A 26042-nucleotide genomic window follows, 5' to 3' on the forward strand; every position below is an offset into this window, starting at 1 on the left:
AGCACTGCTGGGTCTGTACCCCAAAGAGATAATGGACAAAAACACTTGTACAAAAATATTCATAGCTGCGCTCTTTGTGGTGGCCAAAAATGGGAAAACGAGGAGATGCCCATCAATTGGAGAATGGCTGAGCAAATTGTGGTATATGTTGGTGATGAAATACTATTGTGCTAAAAGGAATAATAAAGTGGAGGAGTTCCATGGAGACTGGAACAACCTCCAGGAAGTGATGCAGAGCAAGAGGAGCAGAACCAGGAGAACATTGTACAAAGAGACTAATACACTGTGGTATAATCGAACGTAATGGACTTCTCCATTAGTGGCGGTGTAATGTCCCTGAACAATTTGCATGGATCTAGGAGAAAAAAAAAACACCATAAGCAGAGGATAAATTGTGGGAGTTGAAACACCAAGGAAAAGCAACTGCCTGAATACAGCAGTTGAGGGGACATGACAGAGGAGAGACTCTAAATGAACACTCTAATCCAAATATTATCAACATAGCAATGGGTTCAAATCAAGAAAACATGTAATGCCCAGTGGATTTATGCATCGGCTATGGGGGGGGGGAGGAAAAGAAAATGATCAATGTCTTTAATCAATAATGCTTGGAAATGATCAAATAAAATATTAAAAAAAAAGAATAGGAAACTGAGATGTCTCTGTTTTTGCACCTAAAATACAATAACCCAGAAAATCCCAAATGAAAGAAAATACAGGAAAGTAGATAGGGGCAGGGTTTATTTTCTGTGTTTGGTGTAATAAAAGGGTATTGAGAAATAATGATTCTTTGAGAGAACATTAAGGTCAGAATCAGAATGGAAATTTAGCAGGAGGAGGGGAAAGTAGCATGGGGATAGAGGAAAAGGCTAGGGACTCTGTTGTGCTCCTCATCATTGAGTAGACTGTCTCTTTCAAGGGAGGAGGAAAAGCCCAGCTTAGTGAAATGCTCTTTTTGCATCCCAGTAAACCTTCTCTTGGTCTCTGAATGAGCTTCTGTGGTTTCTTTTGTGTGTGCACAGGCAACTCACTTCACTTGCTGAGCCATTCTTCAAAGGTCTGGAAAAAAAAAAAACAAATATGTTGATGGTGACACAGAAACATAGCAAGAATAATGACAGGAACCCCAGACAAGACATACAAACCCCAGACAAGACAAACCACATACAAAGATATAGAAACTGAATAGCCTTCAGGCTGTGGGAAAGGCTGTTGGTTTGCCTGAAGTATGGTTGAATTGCTTCCATTATGTCTATAAATGAGAGCTTAGTTTAAACCAAGATCCCCACTGGATTGAATATTTATCTTAGAAAATTTGTTCTAAACCATACCCCCAAAACAGGAATGAATTTCCTGAGAATACAAGGGTAAGGGGAGATTCACAACAAAGCAGACTTTTTGGGGTATGAGGAAGGGATTGGGCAGACTCACTGCTGCAGGGTTCTTTTGGTGAAGTTGAACTTGTCAGATCCAGAAAGATGCATATCTTCTGTGTACAGCACCTCGGGAATGGTGGTGAAAGACTGGAAGCTTAAACTAGCAGCTGTGGCCAAAAAGGGAGAGGAATACCAATACTTCAATCCTGGATATCCAGTCAGCACACCCACTAACACCCTGTGTTTGATTGTTCTTTCAGCATTCCATTCCCTCTCCACCTACCCCAGCCCTAGAATGAAAATCTCACATCCTAGACCTGCTGATGCATCCCATAAAGCAGCCTTGCCCAGTCTTCCAATTTCTCCCTTGCTCTATGTCTCTTGAGCTCTAATCCCAGAGTAAAGCATGGCACGATTTCCAGGATATAACCCAGAGATCCAGTGTCTTTGAACCTGTTGTGCTTGAGAAAGCTGTTGGTGCTGGGGATGGAGCTGGAGGGGATGTGACTAAAGGGGACGTGGTTAGCACAGAAGCTATTGGAAAAACAGTTGTAATGAAAGATAGTTAATAGCATCAGCTCTGAATGTTATAAGATGGAAAACTAGCTATGAGACAGGGAGACAAGATATCTCTTGGCTTGGACGGTATTAAAATTGTAAGGAATGTCAGAGGCCATCTTGTCTGTTCTCTATCTGAGGAAAACAAACCCCTCCACAATGATCTCAACAAATGAACATTCACCAATGCTTTATGGTCCTCAGTGAAGGAGCAGCCACTACTCCTCGAGGCAGCCTATTCCACTTTGGGACAGCACTTACTGTTAGGATGTTTTTCCTAATCTCAAGCCATAATTTACATATTTACAATTTAGATTTCTTGTTCTGGGACATAATGAGAAGCCTAATCTCTTTTCCATGTGACACTCCTACAAAAGCTTGGAAGCAGTTATCATATCTTCCTTTCGTCTTTTCTATAAGTTAGACAACACTAACTCCTTCACATCATATGACAATGAGGTTCCTCACCAGACTCCTTTGCCTTGGTGAACATGATTTGGAAATCCTAAGTCAAAGGGGGCAGGATCAGTCCTGTGCTCCCCCGCCCCTGACACTACGGGGACCTGGGGGTGAAAGATCCTTGTGGCAAAAACCCATCAGGGCAGGGAATTCCTACCTAAATCAGCTATAGTTTCCTTATTGTTCAAATAGGAACAGAGGGATTTATTCCAAATTCCCATAGAGAACATCCTTCAATGGTAGAAACTAATTTTTCAAAACTTAAATCTCTGGTCTTTATGACTTAGGGCTTCTAGATGATATGCAACCTCAGCTCTGCCCTTTCCTTGTTTGGAAAGTGCCTATTTCTTAGAAAGACATCACCTCTGAAAGGCCTGGGGCCCATTCTTCTTTTAAACAGCATATATTTTGCCCACTTTCCATTTGGGACTAGGCCCCCAAAGGTGCCACATTCATAGCCCACATTGAGGCCCACAAAGTCCTCTGGGTGGCAGAATAAGAATAAAATACAATTGGGAAATATTTAACAAGATAAAGGGATTACAGTAGCTAACATAGGTAATGCTAATCCGTAGTTTTTTAGCCAATATGAAATGCAGAGGAATCTGTATCTAGTTTGACACCACTGCCAGAACACAGAATCAACCTCTCTTCCTTACCTTGGGAGCCTCCAGGCTCTGTGGCCCACAGGGGACAACCAGGTGCTACTGCTGGGTCTGGTGCTAAAACTGGAAAAAAAGGAAAATGTTTCAAGATGGGCAGAAATTTCTTGTACCTAAAAGCAGAGAACTCAGAGCAGCTGTGGATGCTCTGTACAACCTCAGGGCCCTATAGGAGAGGAAATCAATATGCACTAGTTCACCAAATGATTTAATCCATGGGATCCAGTGCCTTTGCTGGATGCCCAAGCTCCTGTGAGGAAGGTTGGCATAAGAAAAGGAGCTGAGGTGCCTGGTCTATGACTGACAGAAATACTTCCAACCTGTGAATCCTCCTCCTTATCCTCCTCCTCCTCCTCTGTTCCAGAGTGCTGAGGTGAGCTTGTGACTTGCCAGTATCCTTGATCTCCATCATGCTCCCTTAAGTAAAGATCTAGCCATGTCATGCACTTATTCAGTTAGCTCCAGTGGTTCTCTATCACCTCTAGAATCAAATAGAAGACATTCTGCAGCAAGATGAGCTCTCAAAGTCTATCAAGTCCAACATCCTCATGTTATAGAAGAGGAAATGGAGACCTAGAGAGTTCCCATGACTTGCCTAAGGCCACAGTGGTCTTAAATGTCAGAGGCAGGATTTGATCCCAGATTTGCTGACTCCAGAATCATTTTTGCACCCTTAGCAACTTGGCCCTAAACGACCACCTTTTGCCTTGTGATGCTCTATTCTCCTTCCCACACCCTATGGTCTGGCCAAACAAGACTCTCTCTGTTCCTTACATAGGGTACTATATTTCTCATCTCCATTCTTTTTCATTGACCCCAACTCATGCCTAGAATGCACTGCTCCTCACCTCTTCAATAGAATCACTCTTTCTTCCTTCAAGACCACCTTGCAAGGGATTCCTTTCTGATTATTACCAACTGCTAACACTCTTCTATCAACCTTGAATTGACTTTTGAATTTGGGCTACATAAGTGTGTGTATCATACACACCCATCAATGCACATATAGATGTTATCCCTCACAATAAAATGTGAATGCTTTTAGAGAAGGATTGCTTCCTTTCATTTTGACTCTACATGAAATGAAGGAACTATTCCCTTTCCAATAGAGACACTCACGCATTTTGGTGGGGGCCACGGCCAAATGATTGTAACCTACAGAGAAAGAGAAAGAGATGCACCATGTGAGGAAAGACAAAAATCTGAGGAGAGAAATCTGGGGCCATTAGGATTAGGCAATCAGGTAGTAAAACTATCAGGGCTGCTGCTAGAAGGAAGAAGAAAGGGTCCAGATCAGGAGTCTGTTGCACTTCAAGCAGAACATAAATTTCCACTCCAACAAAGGTCTCCTTGATTGCTTCATTTCCAGATATGGGATGGCTCATTATATCTCAGGGAAAAGATAACTTCTTCCCAGGAAGAAGCATGGAAAAGTCTGGGTCATAACATCATTGAAAAGTAGGTAAGCAAAAACAAAGAAATATGGGTCTAAGAACAGAGAGGGGATAGGGGATAGGGGAAAGATGGCCGAGCCAAATGAAATTAGGAAATAAAACAAAGAAGTTAATTTGTAGGCGTGGTCTACTTACCAGTGAAGGAACATTTATGGAACTATTACTATATGCAAAGGTGTTGGGCTAGGTCACTAAGTACTCCAATGGAAATTGATGCTTAAAATACTGAACTACGGGGTGGACAACAGGCCATCCCTTAGGTCAGTCTGTCCCTTCCCTTTTTCAGAGAATGATATGAATCATATTGAGAGAAAGATAAACTATTTCCTCTGCCAGGGCAGAGGAAGATAGAGAAGTCAAGTTGCCTAGAGAGAGAGAGAGAGAGAGAAGGAAAAAGAGGGAGGGAGAGAGAGAGATTATAGGATTGGCATAAGAAATTAAGAGGGGATTTGGGGGAGTATTGTGGAAGCTGCAGATAGCACAAGAAGGTAAGCAGATGACACAGAAAAAGTCAAGAAACTCATAAACACATAAAATATATTATATATGGTATAATATCAATATTTTATCTTTTAATGCTTTCAATATACACAATTTATATTTTAATGTTAAAATACATCAAAAGTTAAAATTTGTGAAAAGTATGAGGAAGGCAGTAGATGAAACACAAAGGCTGAAAATGTAGGGATATATTTTCACTACTTTTCATTTTCATTAATTAATTTTCCATGAATACAGATAAGGCCACGTAAACACCATATAAAAGAAAAAGGGGAAATTGGTCATCTTCTCTGGTACAAACGGAGGACCAAAAAATTTTGCACAGATTTTTCAGATCGCAGCGTGTTGTGCCTCTAACCACTGCAATGTGAAAGAGATTCCCGGAGTTTCTAGGTCAGGAGGCTATCCACCCACCGAGGGTCCTATTTCTGGGGTCTGATACCGGCTCCCCCTCACACTCTAAACACCTCATAGGAAAACACTTTCTATCAGACCAGGTAAAACCATAGAGGCAAAGCTGCACCCTCAAAGGCATAGAAAGTTTTTTCAATAGGTGAGGGCTTAACAGGAATGGAAGGAAGCAAGAGAGGGAGGTCAAGGAGCTGCCTATGTCCTGGCCAGAGCTGGCTACTCACCATCGAGATAGAGGCTCTTATTGTCCAGGGTATAGGCACCCAGCCTGGTGATACCTTGGGTCTGATTGCTCAGCTCCCAGTAAATTTTCTTCCTGTCCAGGCTAGGGGTGGCGGGAGTTTTCCAGTGGCCACACAGGAATTTGGTTGCTGTCCCATTCTGTATGGGCCTGGGAAAGGACACATTGGAGGTAACTGTGAAGGATCTAGCAAACGTAGGCATGCCAAAGACAGCTGCAGTGAGAAGGCACCATGAATGCTCTGCAAAGTCATCCATTTCTTTGTTGAGTACTAGCTTATTGTCAAAAAAGTGGGAGGCCAGACCTGCCATTTTCATGATTTCAGCAGCTGGAGCAGAGGAGGGGGCAGATTTGTCTTGACTAATACAGAGGAGCATCTTCTCTGAAACGTATAGCCTCACACTACCATTACTGGGGACTATGAAATGATTTGCCCAGGATCATATAACCAGTAGGTCACCCAGGTGGGAATCAAACCCTGCTCTTCATGTCTCTTTTTTCAAAAGCCCTTTTCTTCTCTCTTAGAATTGCTACTTAGAATTAGAAGTGGTACTTAAAAAGTACCACTTCCAAGGTAGAATAGAGATAAGGGCTAAGAAACTGGGGTGAAGTGACTTGCCCAGGGTCATACAGCTGGGAAGTTGAGGGCCAGATTTGAACCTCCCATCTCTGGACCTGGCTTTCCAAAGCTACCCATGGTCTCTTGACCCTTGAAGCCTGTTCTCTAACCCACTACCCCATGCTGCCTCTGAAAGCTTAACAGTGAATGAGATCTACACTGCAACTATTTACCTTTAAATTATCTTTTCAACACATAATACAACTTTTCAATCACTTCTTCTAAAGAGTCCTACACCAGGATTCTGTGTCAGCTATGTGACACTGGGCAAGTCACTTAACTCCAGTTGCAGAGTCCTTACCAAAATCTTCTGATTTGCAACCCATATTTAGTAGTCATTCCAAGACAGAAAGGAAAGGGGATTTTTGGTTGTTAGTAGCTTTCTCTCCCCTCTGGTAATAAATGAAAATTCCTTAGCCTGACCTTTAAAATCCATGACGAGCTGGCTTCCCTTGCCAAACTGGTGTTCATATTATACACTTGACATTCTAATCAAATTAGGCAATTAACTGTTCTTGCATCTCAGAATTCATTCCCCTTTCTTCAGGATTTTGCTTACAATGACCATTCCTCATGGGATATTTTTGCTGTTGTTGTTCAGTTGTTTCAGTCATGTCTGACTCTTCATGATGCCATCTGAGGCCTTCTTGTAAAAGATGCTGGAATGGTTTGCCATTTCCTTTTCCAGCTCATTTTATATATTTATATTTATATATGGGGAGATTGAGACACAGGAGTTAAGTGACTTGTCCAAGGTCACATACCTTGAAAGGTCTGAGGACAGATTTTAACTTGTCATCTTCCTGATGCCTGGTCTGGCATTCCATCCACCACTGTACCAACTAGCTGCCTCTTGAAATACTTTGTTTCCTTCAAGTAAGTGTGTTCAAATGCCACCAAGGGAAAACCTTTACCAGATCTCCCAGTCATCAGTGTTCTCTCCCTCCTCAGACTCCCATGTGTACACATTGTACCTCCTTTATCCCAACAGAACATAAACTCCTCGATGTCAGAGAGTGTTTTGTTTTTCTATTTCCAGTACCTAGCAGTCTACTTAGCACCTGATGTGTAGCTGCTAAATGCTTCTTGAACTAAAGAGAGGTCAGATCGCCCCCTTATGATCAGCTATGTAAGCACTGTAGCCTTCTTGGCTTTGTGGGGAAGAAGTGGCCATGGGGCCAGTGCAGGGGAAAGGACTGCTCCACACATCTCCTGAGTCCCTGACCACCTGGCCCCATCTCACCTCAGCATGGTCAGCCTGCATCCAGAATAGTCAGAGCCAAGGCTACTGTTTTCAAGCAAGGGGCTGAGCTATAAAGGAAAAGAGAGAATGAGTGAGCACCTGGACAGACAGGGGTTTCAGTCCCAGGGAGGAGCAAGGTAGGAGAGGAAATGGGAAATCTCACCAGGCGCTGTAGGACTCTTTCAGTGGCTTTGAACTTTTGGGAGCCTGGCCGTCCCATGTCTGCTGTGCAGAGCAAGTTGGTGATTGTGAAGTTCACGGTGAAAGACTTCAGGCTAAAGCTGCCAGATGCTGTAGGGGAAGGAGAGAAACCTTCATGGTTGAGAGTTGGGTATAGAGGATCATGGGATTGTCAGTTTAGATCTGGAATGGCACATCTAACCCCTTGATCTTACAGGTGAGGAAACTGAAGTCCAGGGAGGATTCAGGGATGTGCCCAAGGTCCCATAGCTAGTGTCAAAGGAGAAATTTCAAACTAGATCTTACAGATGGTTATTTTTTCTTTTTGACTTTTAGATGGATGCCCTATTCACTGAAACATTCTGACATCCATCAGCTTACCCAGGGACACCCAATGAAGGTTGGCCTATTCTTTACTGGAAGGAAAACACGAAACTGACTCCCAATGATGCATCTATAAGAAGAGCTCTTTCACTTCCCCACTCCCACCTCCACCACAATTTTGCTCTACAACTCCAACCTCCTCATCTTAGAGTCAGCTTCCCAAGGGAACAATTCAATTAAGACTACCCAAGAAACAGGTCAGAAATATGTGATGGTACCTGAGGAATTGGTCAGTAGTGAAGGAGCTGAGGAAATTCTTGAAGGGATTGTGGTCTGGATAGGAGCTGAAGGGTAGAGAATCAAGAATGAAAGCCTTGGAAAAGCTATTTGAATGTCACAGAAAAATTATGTTTGAATATGGAATATGGGGAAAAGGATTCTTGCTGGGCTTGGTAAATAAGTAGTCCATGGAATGTGAGGATTAAAATTCTGAGGGACCACAGGCCATCCCTTGGGTCCTTCTATCCCTTCCCTTTCAAAAAAAAACAGAGTAAATAGGATTGGTAGGAGTATCAATTGTTTCTTCTTCCAGGTCACAGGAAGATAGATAGAGACATGAAGTTGATGAATACTTACTACAGGTGGAAGATTGTAAATGATGGTTATAACCTAGAGGAAAGCAAGAAATGAGAAGACAAACAGACAGACAGTCAGAGACAGAGAGGGTTCTGATTTAATTGATTCACCTGGTTTCTTTGGGTCCCCTGCTTCTCTGCTGTGCTTACCTTACAGTGGTCAGAGGAAAATGGAGCAAGAATTTGGGCAGAATGTCTATTTTCCAAACAGGGACAAAATCAAGGAGAAGATTCAAGAGTCATGTCCTGAGTGGGCTTACTCACCATTGAGGTAGAGATTGTCTCTGTCGAGGGTATAGGGCCCCAGTCTAGTGATGCCCCCAGTCTGATTGCTGAATTCCCAGTAAACCCTCTCTCTATCCAGGAAGGGACCAGTGGAATCACTCTGATAGAGGCAGATGACACCTACTTCAGTCACTGTCAGATTCTTCAGAGGTCTGGAAAAAGATGCATTGATAGGATCCTTAAAATGATGGAGAATGATTCCATAGGAGACCACTGATGGCCCAGTGCATAAAGCTTTGGGATTAGAATCACAAAAACCTGAGTTCAAATTCAGCACACAGCACTTACTAACCAGGCAGATCTAGTGAGTCACTTAACATTTGATTAACTCAGTTTTCCCATCTGCAAAATGGGGATACTATTAGTACCTTTCTTACAGGGTGGTTGAAATTTGTTCAAATTTGATCAAATGAAAAACTCTTGATGAAAGTGTATAGCATTGTATGTGAATGTAGATGCTTATTCCCTCCCTCCTTTAGGCAATTCATATTTTTAGTTACTCATTGAGTGGGTGACTGGTGCTCTGTAAACTCAAGCTTGCAAATATGTGTTTCTGCTCATTTTGTACTAGCTGACATGTTCTAATTTTGGTTTTGGCTCACTAACCCTTTTTGTTAACCCTGCCCTATTTCTTTGGAATGAGGTCATCTAGCTGGATCTGCCTATCTACACTCAGAACTTCTGGTTCCCCTTAACCCATTCATTCATCAGTCCCTTGTAGTCATACTTCTGAAATGATCTGACATGGAAACACTGAAAACTGCTGTTTCCAAGACTAAAATCAATGGCATTTTCTTAGTCCTCTTCTCTCTGTCTTTGTCTCTGTCTCTGTCTGTCTGCCTTTCTCTCTGAATCTTAAAACTGCTCAGAGTCTACCTTAGAACATTTGGTTAAGGCTATTCCCTTATTGAAACAAATGGAGGTACTTGATCAGGAATGTATTGGGAATTTTAACATTACTCCACCCATACTTAGGCATACTTTAGGGGAAAATAAAGTTGTAAAATTCCTTACTGAACAATGAAAAGTCCTCAACTCATACTTAGAGTGAAGCTAAAACCTTAAGCTAGGTCTATTTTTAGATCTAATACAAAAGGGTGCTAAGTACCTATTAAAGGTTAAATTAATCACTAAAAGGTCAAGCAACTCAAGAAGGGCATGCTTAACAAAAGAGGTATGAAGTTTTAGTCTACCCAGAGAAGGTGATAACAAATGAAGATATGAATTAAGTATGGTCAATCCTGGGGAAAATGTCTATTGTGATTGGTAGATGTGAAAATTTAGGGGAGGTGACACAAGAGAAAATGTTCTTTAAAAGGAAGGAGCTCAAGGTGGAGTCTTTTTAGTTGTAGTTCAGAGTAGTTGGAGTTTGGAGTTAGTTGGAGGAGCTGGGTCTCTGGACTGTAGTTTTGCTTGGGACAAATCTTGTGGTGAGTGATTAAAGACTGACTCATCTCTGTTAAGGCTCAGACCTAGGCCCTTAGGCCTAGGCCCTTCCTACTATTTCCTCTTACTCTGTCTCTCTCCCTTCCCTTAACTCCATAAAACCCAGCTAACTTGGATATTTTCAAGTTTGGGAATTTGTCCCATGGTGACCACTTATTTTTGATTATAATCAAGACACCAAAATTATCTTTACTGATTTGGCAATTCACAGTCTTGAAACCCAAATTTTTCATGGTCGCATCTCTCTGTCTCTCTCTCTCTGTCTCTCAGATGAAACCCAATTTTTTTTCATGTTTTGCCTCCCCTATACTTCTAGAGCTTCGAGCATGCTCTGTTTGGCACATAGTATGTACTTGGGTGCTTTTTTAAAAAATGTGTTAATTAATTCTTAACTTTGTGCCATCAAGATCCATGTCTTTTTTAAAAAACTCTGATTTCCCCCTTCCCTTAGTCATCTAAACACCCTATGGTGACTTCAACATTTCCAATCACTTTACCTATTTTCTCTGCAGGTAGCTCTTTGTTATTTCAAACAATGAATCCCACAACAAACATTTGTATGATGTAAATTTTCATTTCATGTTTCTGCTGGGCTGACACCAATTACCCTATTTTATAAATAGCTAGCTATATATGAAATAGGGTAATTGGTACACTAGCATATTCTTGAATGATACAACTGCTTCATAGCATCCATTATTCACTTTTTGGAACCTAGATGTATAAAGTTAATTCCTATAAAGATAAATCCAAACCTAGTGCCTTTCTAGAGCTTTGGTCTCTCATTGACACTTGCTTGCCTTTCCTCATTTCCTCACTCAGTTGTTATCGATGTTCTCACATCAGATTGTTTTTATTTATTTATCATAGAGCTAGAGCTGGAAGGAACTTTCAAGCTAAGCTAATCCAATACATTGACTTTACAGAGGAGGAATCCCAAGCCCAGCAGAGATGAAGTGACTTGCCCATAGTCACGCAGGCATCAAATGACAAGAGTTGGAATTTGAACCCAGATCGACTGATCCTAAATGCAGCAATTTACCTAGTATACATGTAGTATTACTACCATAGAATATAAGGTTCTTGGGAGGGAAAGGGACTCTTTTTCATTTTACATAGTCAGAACCTACTAAAGCACTAAAAGAATGCCTCTTGTAGCACCAACATCCAAGGACTGTTCTGAGAAACCAAATGAGATATTAATTATAAAGAAACTAAGCATAGCCCTTAGCAAATAGCAAACTCGATATAAATGTTAGATAATATAATTTTTATGATCACTTCCACCTACTGATCTATGACTGAAATGAACACATGAAAGTGTCTCCTTTTGGTCTGTTAAAATTAAATTTGATATAAAAATTTAAAACTACAAATAAATAAATGACTGTTGGCTGAATGAATTGAACAAGAAGATGAAAGAACAAGAATCAGATGTATGGCCTAAAATCTTACATGAGATTAAAAATCTGCCAAGGAATCCCTTTGTGACCAAATTTTCTCATGTTGTGAGACAAGATTTTTTACTCAAGCTCACTCTGACTCTTAAATCCAATGGTCTGAGTATAGGAAATGAGATCAGTGTGACTGAATGGGTCAGCTATGAGTGGAACAGTGGATATCCTGACTTGGAAGAAGAAGAAGAAGAGGCAGAAAGGGGTGTCTTTATTTAAGTAAGTCTACATAATTGGAGTCCATTAAGGATGCTGGGCCTCACCTTAGGAAAGTCAGTTTGCACCTGGAATAACTGGAGCCAAGGCTGCTGTTCTCAAACAAAGGGCCAAGCTAGATAAGAGAAGAAAAGGGAAGTGAGCTAAGTATTGTCTAGAGGTAAAGGCATGAGGAGCAATGGAAGCTTCTTGAATAGAATAAACACTTTGCAAATCAAAGCAGTGGCAACCCTTACCATGTTCTGAAGAATCTTTTCAGTGGACTTGAATTTGATGGAATCCTTCTGCCCCATGTCTTCTGTGTACAGCAGGTTGGTGATGGTGAAGTTCAGGGTGAAAGCCTCTAGACTGGGTCTCCAGGCTGGAGGGAGGCAGGAGGGTTGAGGGTGGGGGTGGAACACAAAGCACAAAAACTCAAAAGCCTGGGTCATGTATCCATAGTTCAACAGAGGCTAGAGAGAATGTATGCCTTCCTCATTTCTGCTTCCTAGAACTTTTGGCTTCCTTCATTTCAAATGCCAGGCCATTTCCCTTACTTTTTAGTGTCCTTACCCAATTGCTTTGTACGTATTTTCTATATATTAGCAAATGGATACTTTGTTCCTTTCCCTCAAGAGAATAGAAAAATTCAAGGGCAGAATCTAGGTGATTTTTGCCTCTAGAGTTCCAGCACCGTGGACAGCTCCTGGCACAAACCTGGAGACAGATTCTGGCTGATTGATTTAATGCATACAAAGAACTTCAGAGGTTTGGGAAATACTTTCCTGGAAATGATCTGTGGAAGTAGGGGCAAACTGAGGCTCTGGGTGTTTCTGTGACAACTATGATCTAGGCCACACAGGAGGGAAATATCAGAACTAACAAAGGAACATTGGTTATCTAATGCTGATCTGACTCTGAGTCTCTACTATATCTCAAACAATTACTAGCTGTTTGACCCTGGGGCAAGGCACTTCACCTCTGCCTCCATTTTCTCAATTGTAAAATGAGCATAATAATAGCACCTTCCTACCAGGGGGGAAAGCTCTTATTCTCCACTTCCAACCCCTTATTCCCCCTGTACCAACATTGCTTCTCAAGGTCAAGAAGAATAGATTACTCTACACTTGGAAACTAGAAAAGTGGTCCCAAAATAGATACCAGATTAAATCAGAAGTTGAATGATAAGCACTTTTTTCATATCAATGACGGTATCTAGCACTTTCAGATTTGCTAAGTACTTTACAAATTTTATCTCATTTTTAAATCAATCAATATACATTTATTAAATGCCTACACTAAGCCAGGCATTGCTCTAGGTATTGAAGACAGGGAGACAAAAATAAAACATTCCTTGACCTCAAAGAGCTTACATTCTATCAGAAGACTTTATCCATTGAGTCCTCATGGACTTAGAAATTTGCCTTAGAAAAGGAAAGAACATACTTCACATGTTTAAATTTTAAAACCTTCTCTTTAGTTTGTTTGATTTTTCTGAACCCCCTACCTTCTGACTTAGAATCAATAGAAAATATTGGTCACAGAAGAGTGGCAAAGGCTAGCCAACTGGGGTTAAGTAATTTGCCCAGTGAAGCCCAGAGTCACACAACTAGAAACTATCTGCAGTCAAATTTGAACACAGGATCACCTATCTCCAATCTGGCCCTCTATCCATGGAATCACATAGCTGTCCCCCTTCTCTAGCTTTTAAAGCCCTCCACAAGTACTATCCCACTCCAGAGAGAGGCCTGTTGAATTCTGAGTGCAGACTGAAGCAGATATTTTATGTTTCTTTTTTATGCTTGAATGCTGAATATAATAATATAATGTTGAAATATATTTTGCATGACTTCATATGGATAATGGGTATCACATTTTTTATCTTTTCAATGGGCAAATAGAGAATTTAGAATAGAATATAATTTTTTAAAAGAAACCTCTGCCTACTTTCCGTTCTTCAATTTCTGTTCTTCTCTTAATAAAAAGCTAACATTTCTAGTACAATGTTGAATAGTAATGATGATAATGGGCATCCTTGCTTCAGTCTTAATCTTCTTGGAAAGCCTTCTAACTTATCTCCATCATAGATGATCCTTGCTGATTGCTTTAGGTAGATATTACTTTTAATTTTGGGGAAATGCCCATTAATTCCTATCCTTTCCAGTGTTTTTTAATAGGTTCGAGTTTTGCATTTTGTCTCATTATCTATTGAGATAATCCTGTGATTTTTGTTACTTTTGTTATTGATATAGTCAATTATGCTGATAGTTTTCCTAATTTTTAAGCAACCTTGCATTCCTGGCATAAATTCTATCTGGCCATAGTGAATGATCCTTGTGTTATATTGGTGTAGTCTCTTTGCTAGTATATATTTGATTTAAAATTTTACCTCAATATTCATATTAAGGAAATTAATTTGTACTTTACATTCTCTATATTTCATCTTCCGGACTTAGGAATGAGCACCATATTTTTGTCATAAAAAGTATTCATTAAGATTCCTTCTTTGCCTAATTTGCCAAATACTTATACAATATTGGGATTTATTACTCTTTAAATGTTTTAAGAGAATTCCCTTGTCAATTCATCTAACCCTGGGTTTTTTTTTCCCTAAAAGAGTTCTTTGATGGTTTGTTCAATTTATTTTTTCCAAGATGGTGTCATTTAAATATTCTATTTCATTTATTTGTTGATCTCAGCAATTTACATTTTGTAAATATTCATTAATCCAACTAGATTGTAACTTTTCTCATATAGTTGGGTAAAACAACTCCTATAATTGCCTTAATTTCCTCTGCATTGGTGGTAGATTCACTCATTTTAGATTTGATACTGATCATTTAATTTAGTACTTTCACTTTTTAAATAAAATTAGCCAATGCTCTATTTTATTCAGTTTCTCATAAAACCAGTATATCTATACTTGGAAAGCCCTCATTTCTCCCTTTCACTTCAGAGGACCCCCATTCTTCTCTCAAGATGCAGTTCCACCTACTACCCCCTACATTAAACCATTCCTGACTGCCCTCTCAGTATATAAACTCTTTGTCACTAACTACATGGTAGTTACATTTATTCTTTGTTTTTATTCTACCTAGATTTATCTCTGGAATAGCTGTCACTCTTGTTGGAATACAGGGTCCATGTGAGAAGAGATCATTACATTCATTGTTAGACCTAACACCTAGGAGTACATCTTTCCTGACCTCTCCCATTTCCTGCTTTATCTTCTTGGGTCCTTTAGTCTTAATTAAACCTTGCCAGGAGAGGAAGTAAACCATCACTCATTTCCTACCTATAATGCCAGAGGATAATGATGCCTAAGCAAGAGATAGGTTTGGATAAGAGTGCAATTATTGAAGGAGGGAAAAAGAAAAATATTTTTAATGAAAACCATTCACCAACATTGCTGAATGAAGGCTATAGAGGAGTGGGCACAAGTCTCCCTGTAATGTTGAGAGATCACTTCTGTGTACCAGGGTTACAAAGACCACAAGGTTTGACTCTAAATACAGATCAAGAAGGTGATAGGGGTTTTCCAAGTCCCATTGGGTATTTTCCCCTTTTTGATCAATTTAGATACGCTTTTAATTAAAAAGAAAAAAAAACAGGCAAATAAGTAAAGAAAATCTATACATTGGCCATATCTTACAAAATACCTCATTCTGAACCCCCAACCCACTTTTTCTCCTCTGCCCTACCATACTCCCCCTTTTCCAAAAAGTAAAGAAAATTTTCATTGCAATCTCCCATTAAATAAAGTAATTAAGAAATTAAAAACTTACTGTTTGTGGTGGTGGTTGGTATCTGATGGGTATACCCTGTAGTTGGGAAAGGGAGAAGAAAAATAAGAGAAGGAAAAAAAAAGAAATTTAGAGGGAAGGAGAGAAGGAGAGATGAATGGGGAGGGAAGCAAAGAAGAACTCAGGGAAACAGATGAAATGAGGTGAAAGGAGAATAGAGCATAATGGAAGAGAATAGGACAGAAGAAAAGTGATTATAAGAGAAGAGGGTAGATAGAGAAAAGAGAAGAGTGAGCAGAATGAGACAAAAGAGGAAGGAGAAAAAATAATGATTGGTGTGGGGAGAGAGAGAAAGTGGGGTGAGGGAGAGACATAAATATTTGATATGGTAGCTCTATCTGGGAAAAAGCTGAAAGAAGGAATGGAGTGAGGTTCTGGGACCCATAGGGTTGGTAAAATGAAATATGTTTCATCATTCAAGGCACTTCCTTATTCAATAGGAAGGGATACATGGAGTAAATTTAGTTTAAGGAGCCTAAGAAAAACCAAGCCACTTCTAATCTTTAGAAGTAACCACCCCCCGCCACGCCTTTATAGTTTGCCATTACTTTGAGAGCCAGTGCTCCCGGGAGGGGTAGGAAAAAAAAAACCCATGGAGACAAAGGTGGTCTAAAAGGAAAGGAGAATTTGGGGCAGGCTGGTCAATTTCTAAAAATAGAACCACTCAGAGAAACAAAGGTGCATGTTCCAATTCACTCACTATCCACATAAAGGCTTTCCTTATGTAGAATGTAGGGTCCCAGCCTTGTTTTTCCATGGGTCTGTTCACTCAGCTCCCAGTAAATCTTCTCTTGGTCCAGGACAGGGGTGGAGGAATCTTCCTGATAAGCACATTCGACATCCACTCCTGTTGCTATCCTATTCTTCATAGACCTGGAAATTGATGATTTAGACAAGAAGTAATTAAACATGGCCCTCCCTGATAGTCACTTGAACCAGACTAAAATGTAGTTCATAGTTCCTCTCTAATCTTAAACTGTTGATGATGAAATATATAAATTTGCATGGTTTTCTGAGTCAATATGTGGGGCACAAGGACTTTGATGTACAATTTAGTGACCTCTGTTTCCTTTTGAGTTTGACACCAATAGTTTAGTTAGTGAAATTTAGTTATTCAGAGAATATTTCATGAGAGAAGTGGCCTACTTTGAAAAAAAGGTTTGGAAAGAATTATAGATTTAGAGTTGAAAAGGACATGGAAGAGATCACAACTAACCTTCCCATTTTAAAGATGAAGAAATTGAGGCTAAAGGAAGTTATGTGACTTGCTGAGAATCATACCACTGGTAATTGTCTGAGAGAGAATTCTTAAATTAATTTTTATTTTAAAATATTTTTCACTGTTTCCATGCTTCATTTTCTTTCCCTCCCTTCTTCAATCTCCCCTCCCAGAGCCAACAAGCCATTCCACTGGTTTGTACAAATTGTTGTCACTTGATGTACAAATTGTTATCACTTGATACCAATTTCCATGTTTTTCTTTGGCATTTCTACTTCCATAGTTCTTTTTCTCAATGTGGTTAGCATTCTTTCCCACAAGTCCTTCAAGAGTTTCCTGGATTCTTGAATTACTACTAGTAGCAAAATCTATTACACTGAATTGTTCCACAATGGTTTACTTTCTGTATACAATGTTCTCTTGGCTCTGCTCATTTCACTCTGCATCAGTTCATTGAGTTTGAGAGAGAATTTGCACTCAGGTCTTCCTATTTGCAAGCCTAGCACTCTCTTCGGACACAGTGGAATTGGCAGGGATGTGTGAATTCACTCATATCTATGTTTACAAGTGTGTATGGGGTCTGATTATTTTCAGTAATTTCTTTAGAGTAGTGGAAAGATCATTGGATTTAAAGTTAAAGGGCCTGTGTTAAAGTTCTGGATTTGACAGTATCTTTGACTCTAGAAAAGTCTCCTTGGGTCTTCACTTTTCATCTGTAAATGAAGAAAGTAATCCAGATGAACTTGAAAGTCCCTTCTAGCTTATAATCTACAATTCTCTAATTCTAGAGAAAGGTAATGTTTATAATTTCTAAGCAGTCCTTTACTAAGCACCACTTGGTACTTCCTAAGTTATTCCTTGTATGTGGAACTATAAAGAAAAAGTAAAAACAGTTGCAACATTGTCTTTAGAAAAGTTGTGGGGAAAGGAGCTTTTCTCCACATGAAAAAGGCTCAAAGGATCCCAGAATTTTTCTAATGGCTTGTTGGTTGGGATATTTTACCCACCTCAGCTTGGGAAAGAAGGAATTACAACAGGGAAGTGGAGGAAGAACCAATCTGGACACCATCTAAGTCAGATGGGAATGTGCTAGTTCCTACTATTTGAAACATCAGCTCCCATGACTCTCACCTTAACAAAGTCAGCCTGCATCCAAAATAGTGAGGGCCAAAGCTGCTTTTTCTAAACAAGTTGTTGATCTAGAAACAAAAGGAAAGGAAGAAACTGCTGAGTGCCTGGCTAAATAAATAGCAAGCCTGGATACCCAGGGCTGAGGAAGAAAGCTTGGGAGAGAGGAGGTAGAGGAGTGGAGGTAGAGTCTCACCAGAGGTTGCAGGACATCCTCAATGGAGTTGAATTTGCTGGAGCCCCTTTGACCCATGTCTGTTGTGTAGAACAGGTTGATGATGGTGAATTTGAGGTTGAAAACCTTCAAGTAGGAGCTCTCTGATGCTGTACAGGAGAGAAAGAGAGTCCCATGTCTGAGCCTCAGAAATGTTACATGAATGAGATAAAATGCTTTGTTAACCTTTAAATTTGATTCAAATGTTGATTGTTATAATCATTATCATTACGCTGGCACTATAAAGAACTTGTGAATTTGGAGTCAGAAAACCTAGCTTCAAATCCTTACCCTCCCATGTCCTACCTTTGGGCCTTAGTTTCCTCACATGTAAAATGAAGAGGTTTGTCCACCTTCAAGGGTCAGAACTCATTATTTGAAAAAAATTTTCAAAGAAACCTGAAAATTAATCTGACAAAAACTAGGGATGAACCAACATCTAGCCTGACTTAGAGCAATGAACTTCAAATTAGTAAGATATAAAGGGTGAAATGCTAAAAAAATGAGAGTTATGAGGAAAATTTTAACTTTCAAATTTATCAACAGGTGGACAGTTTATGATCACTTGAGGGATAGGGTATAGATAGCAAGATAAAATGAACTATGTTTTAAAGATGAAATTTAAAAGTCCCCCCTCTCCCAAACAAAATAGCTTAGGTAAAAGAATTAGAAGGAATGAGGTAATAGGGTTGACCTTTGCTTCCAATTCTTCTGAAAAGAGTCTACTTTCCAGTTTCCACTAATTCAAATTTGTAAGAGTAAAAGCTGAGGGTGGAGACAAGGTGGTGGAGAAGATACAAATTATCATGTGATCTCTATCAAATTACCCTTCACAAAACTGATATAATACAAGTCATTTCCCAATTGATGAATGGTCAAAGGATATGAAAAGAGAATTATCAGGCAAAGTAATAGAAGCTCTCTTTAGACATGCAACTCTAGACATGCAAAAATACTCTAAATCATTATTTAGAGAAATGCAAAGTACAACAAATCTGAAGTACCACCTTACAACCTATGAGATTAGCTCTTATGATAGAAAAGTAAAATTACAAAACATGGAGGGGATATGGAAAAGTTGAGACATTAATGCCTCATTGTGGGAACTGTGAACTGATTCGACCATTCCAGAAAGTAGCTTGGTCTGTGTCCAAAGGCCTATAACAGTACATATGCTTTGAGGCAGTAATGCAATTATTTGGTTATTACCTCAAGGAGATAAAAAATAAAAAGGGAAAGGATTTCCATATATATAAAAATATTGAAAACAGCTCTTTTGTGGGGGAAGGAAAAGAATTAGGAAGTGAGGGGATGGGGAAGAGTAAAGATGGTGGCTTAGAAGCTGCAAAAGTCAAATCCTCTATGAAAACCCATCCATAGCAATGAAAAACAAAGCTCTTTGAGGATGTCAGAAAATCAAATACAACAACAGGACAGAGTTGGGGTACCCTCCTACTTTATTCAATGTAAAAGGTACACAGAGAAGGTTGAATTCTCAGTTTAAGGGATAGAAAAAGGAAATTTCCAGGTCCCTTACCCCACCTACTCTACTGAGAAGTAGGTGGTTGCTGGGATCTCAGAGCAAGGGCTCCAGCTACCACTGCTACCCAAGGTTCAGGGTTATTACCACAGCTGGCAGAGAGGCAGCACTGGAGGAGAAGGGCAGAGAGGAGGGAAGCCTGGTCATAGCCTTCAGTTTCCACTCCTCTATCTGGGGCTCCTGCTTGACCTCAGAGCTCATTGAGCTCTGTAGATCATCTAAACTGGATCAGTCCAATCTACAGATAGTGAAGAAAAACTCCAGGGGGACAGAAAAGTTCAACCTCCAACACCACTCCTCCACCACTCAACAACTATTATGTTGAGACCAGCAGTAAGAATCCTGCTGCTGGGGATCCCAAGGAGAAGGCTGCAACCATGACAGAGTACCTTGGTACCACTACAGGAAGCTCAGGATTCTGACCAGGCAGCTGGCAGAAAGGAAGTGAGAAGGACAAGGATAACTATCTTTAGCCTCCACAGCTTCACTTTCACCTTCATATTATGCTAGCAGCTGGGGAAGATCTGCTCTCAAGGAACATTAATACAACAGGTTAATTCCATCAGCCTCATCAAGTTAATCAGAAGATCAGAGAAGCCCAAACTCACAGACCCAGGAAATGAACAGAACAGCAAGAATATAGCCAATGAGGAGTCAGAAAGAAGGAAAAAATAGAAGTGAAAAAGAAAAAAGAAATTACAAACAACAGCTTCTATTCAGGTAATGAAGAAAGAACAAATGGAACAGAGGAGGACAAAAGAACATCAAGCAAAACCTCAGGAACTCCAGCAAATTGGACTCACGCTTTTAAAGAACTCAAAAAGTAATTAAGAGAGGTTGAAGAAAATTTGGGGAAAAAATTTAAAAAGCAAAATAGATCATCTGGAAACAGGTACATGAACTGAAACAAGAAAATAACAATCTTAAAAGCCAGAATTAATCAGCTTGAAAACAAGGCAAAGAAAGTGAATGATGACCTATAAAGAAAAATAGATGAAAAAGAATAGGATGATAAAAAAAAACCTAGGGATTAAATTTAATCTTTAAAAATAAGCATTGAAAAACTAGAATCAAAATACTTCACAAGGCAGCAAGAGTCTATAAAACTAAATCATAAGAATGGAAAAAATTGAGGAAAATATGTTATCATACCTCATTGATAAAACAACAGACCAGGAAACAGATCCAGGAGTGAAAATTTAAGAATTATTGGATTACTGGAAAATCAAGACAAAAGGAAAATTATCCAAGAAAACTTCCCTGATATTCTTAAGCAAGAGGGTAAATTAGAGATTGAAAAAATCCACAGATCTTCACCTGCATTAAATCTCCAAATGACAACACCCAGGAATGGTATAGTCAGGTTCAAGAACTTTCAGACCAGAAAGAATACTACAAACTGCTAAAAATAAACAATCAGATTGCATGGATCCACAGGCAGGAATACACAGGACCTGGATGTAACCACTCTGAGGGACTAGAAGGCATGGAACATGATATTATGGAAAGCAAGGGACTGGCAACTACAACCAAGAATCAACTACCCAGATAAACTGAATATATCCTTACAGGGTAAAGTATGGTCTTTTAATAAAATTTAACATGTCCTAGCATTCCTAAAGAAAAGAACTAATTTAAAAAGAAAAGTTGATGCCCAAAAACAGAACTCAAGAGAATCACCAAAATGTAATTAAGACAGGAAAAAAAATTTAAGGAGCCCAATGAGTTCAAATGATTTGTATTCCTATATGAAAAGGGTAGTTAGAGGAAGTATACTTAGGAGACGGAGTCAAGATGGTGGCATAGAGGCAGCAAAAGTTTAGACCTCTGAAAAGCCTTTCTCACAGATTAAAAACTAAATGGGCCTAGGGGACTGAAAACCAAACCTAACAAAAGGAGAGAGCCAAGGAACCCTTCTGCTGGACTCAACTTAAAAGGTACAACCCCCAAAAGCCTGAATTCAAGAACACTTGTGTGTAAGGGGAAGGAAGAAGGAAAGTCCCAGGACCCCAGGAGAACACTGAGCCTGCAGCGGTTGCTGGAAGCTCTGGGTGGGCAAGGGTGCTAGTCTGGAGGGAATACCTTGCAGGCAAAGCTGTGCCAGGCTCAGAGCATTGAACACAGGTGGTGGGGAAGCAGTTTGAAAAGAAGTGCAGAGCAGGTAACCTAGAAATTAGGGGGACTGATTAAAAACAAAATATTGGTATAAAGGGAAGAAAATGCAGGACTAGGAGTGGAAATCAAAATGCTGGTAAATACACAGCTGGTAATCATAACTCTGAATGTGAATGAAATGAACTCACCCATAAAACGCAAGCGAATAGCAGAGTGAATTAGAATCCAAAACCCTACCATATGCTGACTACAAGAAACACAGATGAATAAGGTAGACAGACATAGGATAAAAGTAAGAGGATGGAGCCAAATCTATTGGCCATCAAATGATAAAAAGAAGGCAGGAGTTACAATCATGATCGCTGATAAAGCCAAAGAAAACATATATCTAGTTAAAAGAGATAAGGAAGTTAATTACACCCTGATAAAAGGCAGTATATATAATGAGAAAATATCAGTACTCAACATGTATGCACCAAATGGCATAGCATTCAAATTTCTAAAGGAGAAACTAGTGGATCTCAAGGATAAAATAGATAGAAAAACTATATTAGTGGAAGAACTGAAACTTCCTCTATCAGAACTAGATAAATCAAACCAAAAAATAATTAAGAAGAGGTAAGAGAAGTGAATGAAATCTTAGAAAAAATAGAGTTAGTAGACATGTGGAGAAAAATAAATAGGGACAAAAAGGAATACACCTTTTCAGCAGCACACGGTACATTCCTAAAATTGACCATGTAACTAGGCCATAAAAATACTGCAAACAAGGGTAAAAGAGCAGAAATAATGAATGCAACTTTCTCAGGCCACAGTGCAATGAAAATAATAATTAGTAAAAGGTACATGGAGAGGCAAATCAAAAATTAAATGGAAATTAAACAATACAATTCTCCAAAACCAGTTAGTCAAAGAAGAAATCATGGAAACAATTAATAAATTCACTGAAGAAAATGACAATGAAGAGATGTCCTTTCAAAATCTATGGGTTGCTGCCAAAGAATTATTCAGGGGGAAATATATATCCTTGAGTTCATATATTAACAAATTCAGGAGGGCAGACAGAGGTCAATGAATTGGGCATACAAATTAAAAAACTAGAAAGTGAACAAAATAAAAATCCTCAGATGAAGACTAAATTAGAGATCCTAAAAATCAAAAGAGAAATTAATAAAATTGAAAGTAAAAGAACTATTGATTTAATAAATAAAACTAGAAGCTGATACTTTGAAAAAAGAAATAAAATAAACAAAGTACATGGTCAATCTAATTTTAAAAGGGAAAGAATAAAACCAAATTGACAATATCCAAGAGGAAAAGGGAGACCTCACCTCTAATAAAAAGGATATTAAGGCAATCATTAAAATGTATTATGCCCAATTATATGGCAATCTAGGTGACATGGATTAATATTTACAAAAATATAAATTGCCTAGACTAACAGAGAAATAGACTACCTTAAAAAAAACCCACATCTAAAAAAGCAATTGAACAAGTTATCAAAGAATTCCCTAAGAAAAAATCCCCAGGAGCAGATGGATTCCCAAACGAATTCTATCAAACATTCAAAGAACAACTAATCCCAATATTAGACTATTTCACAGAATAAACAAAGAAGGAATTCTACCAAATTCTTTTTACGACAGAAATATGGTACTGATTCCAAAGCCAGGCAGGTCAAAAACAGAGAAAGAAAACTACAGACCAAAATCTCCTTAATGAATATAGATGCAAAAATCTTAAATAGGATACAAGCAAAAAGGCTCCAGCAATTGATCACGAGTTATTCACTATGACCAGTTAAGATTTATACCTAGAATTCAAGGATGGTTCAATATTAGGAAAACCATCCACATAATTGACCATATTAACAAGAAAATCAACAAAAATCACATGATTATTTCAATAGATGGAGAAAAAGGCTTTGTCAAAATACAACACTCATTCCTATTGAAAATACTAGAAAACAGAGGAATAGAAGGGCCTTTCCTAAAAATAATAAACAGTATATATCTTAAACCATCAATAAATAAACATCATCTGCAATGGGGATAAACCAAAAGCCTTCCCAATAAGACCAGGAGTTAAACAAGGATGCCCTTTATCACCTCAATTATTTAACATTGTACTAGAAAAAATAGCAGTAGCAATTAAATTAAAAGAAATTGAAAGTATTAAAATAGGCAACAAGGAGACCAAGCTGTCACTCTTTGCCGATGATATGATGGTCTATTTAAAAAATCCTAAAGAATCAAATAAAAAGCTAGTTGAAATAATCAACAAATTTAGCAAAGTTACAGGACACAAAATAAACCCACCTAAGTCATCAGCATTTCTATATATTTCCAACATGTCTCCACAGCAAGAATTAGAAAGAGAAATTCCATTTAAAATCATCCTAGTCAATACAAAATATTTAGGAATCTATCTGCCTAGACAAAAACAGGAACTATATGAACACAATTACAAAACACTCTCCACATAATTAAAACTAGATCTAAACGATTAAGAAACATGGATTGCTCATGGGTAGGATGAGCTAACATAATGAAAATGACCATCCTAACCAAATTAATTTACTTATTTAGTGCCATACCCATTGAACTAACAAAAAAACCTTTTTACTGAATTATAAAAAACCATAACAAAGTTCATTTGGAAGGACAAAAGATTAAGGATATCCAGGGAAATCAAGGGGTAGGTAACCTCAGAAAAAGAGTCTATGATAAACCCAAAGATCCCAGCTTTTGGGACTAAAAACCACTATTTGATTAAAAAAAAACTACAGGAAAATTGGAAGATACTATGGGAGAGATTATGTTTGGATCAACATCTCATACCCTACACCAAGATAAACTCAGAATCGGTGAATGGCTTGAATTTAAAGAAGGCAACTATAAGTAATTTAGGTGAATACAGAATAGCATACATTTCAGATCTATGGGAAAGGAAAGATTTTAAAACCAAGCAAGAGTTTGAAAACAATCACAAAATGTAAAATAAATAATTTTGATTTCATCAAATTAAAAAGGTTTTGAACAAACAAAACCAATGCAACCAAAATTATAAGGGCAGCAACAAATTGGGAAACAATATTCCTAACAAAAACCTCTGGCAAAGGTCTAATTACTCGAATTTATAAAGAGTTAGCTAAATCAATTTTACAAAAAATCAATCCATTCTCCAATTGATAAATGGGCAAGGGACATGAATAGGTAATTTCCAGTTAAAAGAATCAAAACTATTAATAAACACATTAAAAAGTGCTCTAAATCTCTTATAATCATATTGATGCAAATCAAAACAACTCTGAGGTATCACCTCACAAGTAGCATATTGGCTAACATGACAGCAATGGAAAGTAATGAGTGCTGGAGGGGATTTGACAAAGTCAAGACATAAATGCACTGCTGGTAGAGTTGTGAATTGACCCAACCATTCTGGAGGGCAATTTGGAACTATGCTCAAAGGGTGCTAAAAGAGTGTCTGCCCTTTGAGCCAGCCATTGCATTGCTAGGTTGGTACTCCAAAGAGATGGTAAGGAAAAAGACCTCTACAGGAATATTCCTAGCTACATTCTTTGTGGTGGCAAATAATTGGAAAATGAGGTGCTACAACTGAGACAAATAAGGCAAGAGTAAACATTATAATTTCAGACAAAGCTAAACCAAAAATAGATTTCATTAAAAGAGGAAAGGAAGGTAATTACATTCTGATGAAATGCAGAAGAAATAAAGAAATATCAGTTCTCAACATATATGCACCAAATGGTATAGCATTCAGATTCTAAAGGAGATAAAGGAGGAAATAGAAGCAAAAACCACACAAGTGGGGGAATTTGACCTTCTCTTTTCAGAACTAGATAAATCAAACCAAAAAATAAATAAGAAGGAAGTAAGGAAAATCAATTAAATGTTTGAAAAATTAGAGCTAATAGATATCTGGAGAAAATTAAATAGGGAAAAATGAATATAGCAACT

General features: G+C 38.6%; 3 protein-coding genes and 1 long non-coding RNA gene across 5 annotated transcripts; all 4 read right to left on the reverse strand.

Annotated features, from left to right (window-relative positions):
* Positions 1-724: 724 nt before the first annotated feature.
* LOC103098224 (mucin-16-like) lies at positions 725-4864 on the reverse strand. Of its 2 annotated transcripts, XM_016427203.2 has the most exons (4): positions 4175-4856; positions 3053-3115; positions 1432-1543; positions 725-1059 (listed from the first exon to the last, which is right to left on the reverse strand). In XM_016427203.2, the coding sequence occupies exons 1-4, from the start codon at positions 4176-4178 to the stop codon at positions 939-941; spliced, it is 300 nt and encodes a 99-aa protein (XP_016282689.1). In that variant the 5' UTR covers positions 4179-4856; the 3' UTR covers positions 725-938. The 2 variants fall into 2 exon arrangements, with proteins under 2 accessions (XP_016282689.1, XP_056676654.1); XM_056820676.1 differs by lacking the exon at positions 725-1059 and having other exon boundaries at positions 1112-1543; positions 4175-4864.
* Positions 4865-4933: 69 nt separating this feature from the next.
* Positions 4934-9250, reverse strand: LOC107650463 (mucin-16-like). Its single transcript, XM_056820679.1, has 3 exons — positions 7688-9250; positions 7525-7592; positions 4934-5812 (listed from the first exon to the last, which is right to left on the reverse strand). Exons 1-3 carry the CDS (start codon positions 7742-7744, stop codon positions 5638-5640), a joined length of 300 nt encoding a protein of 99 aa, XP_056676657.1. The 5' UTR covers positions 7745-9250; the 3' UTR covers positions 4934-5637.
* A 2854-nt stretch (positions 9251-12104) lies between these two features.
* LOC130457927 (uncharacterized) lies at positions 12105-16247 on the reverse strand. The gene is made up of 3 exons (XR_008917153.1): positions 15829-16247; positions 12301-12425; positions 12105-12179 (listed from the first exon to the last, which is right to left on the reverse strand). It is a non-coding gene; the product is annotated as an uncharacterized LOC130457927 (long non-coding RNA).
* Positions 16248-16538: 291 nt separating this feature from the next.
* Positions 16539-18623, reverse strand: LOC107651977 (mucin-16-like). Its single transcript, XM_016432399.2, has 3 exons — positions 18390-18623; positions 18197-18264; positions 16539-16719 (listed from the first exon to the last, which is right to left on the reverse strand). The coding sequence occupies exons 1-3, from the start codon at positions 18444-18446 to the stop codon at positions 16539-16541; spliced, it is 306 nt and encodes a 101-aa protein (XP_016287885.2). The 5' UTR covers positions 18447-18623.
* Between the last annotated feature and the right edge of the window lie 7419 nt (positions 18624-26042).

Source organism: Monodelphis domestica, chromosome 3, assembly GCF_027887165.1.
Source record: "Monodelphis domestica isolate mMonDom1 chromosome 3, mMonDom1.pri, whole genome shotgun sequence".
NCBI classification, from domain to species: Eukaryota; Metazoa; Chordata; class Mammalia; order Didelphimorphia; family Didelphidae; genus Monodelphis; species Monodelphis domestica.

What these genes read in the sequence shown, in the direction of transcription:
- LOC103098224 (XM_056820676.1), bottom strand. Translation starts at nt 4,440, where the DNA reads ATGAGCCATCCCATATCTGGAAATGAAGCAATCAAGGAGACCTTTGTT. An exon ending in CGTGGCCCCCACCAAAATGC is followed by an intron (nt 3,116 to 4,174) that starts GTGAGTGTCTCT and finishes TTCCAGTTTTAG; the next exon opens with CACCAGACCCAGCAGTAGCA.
- LOC107650463 (XM_056820679.1), bottom strand. Translation starts at nt 7,744, where the DNA reads ATGGGACGGCCAGGCTCCCAAAAGTTCAAAGCCACTGAAAGAGTCCTA. An exon ending in AAAGAGTCCTACAGCGCCTG is followed by an intron (nt 7,593 to 7,687) that starts GTGAGATTTCCC and finishes TTTCCTTTATAG; the next exon opens with CTCAGCCCCTTGCTTGAAAA. An exon ending in TGCAGGCTGACCATGCTGAG is followed by an intron (nt 5,813 to 7,524) that starts GTGAGATGGGGC and finishes GTCCTTTCCCAG; the next exon opens with GCCCATACAGAATGGGACAG.
- LOC107651977 (XM_016432399.2), bottom strand. Translation starts at nt 18,446, where the DNA reads ATGGGTCAAAGGGGCTCCAGCAAATTCAACTCCATTGAGGATGTCCTG. An exon ending in AGGATGTCCTGCAACCTCTG is followed by an intron (nt 18,265 to 18,389) that starts GTGAGACTCTAC and finishes TTTTGTTTCTAG; the next exon opens with ATCAACAACTTGTTTAGAAA. An exon ending in TGCAGGCTGACTTTGTTAAG is followed by an intron (nt 16,720 to 18,196) that starts GTGAGAGTCATG and finishes ATCAATTTCCAG; the next exon opens with GTCTATGAAGAATAGGATAG.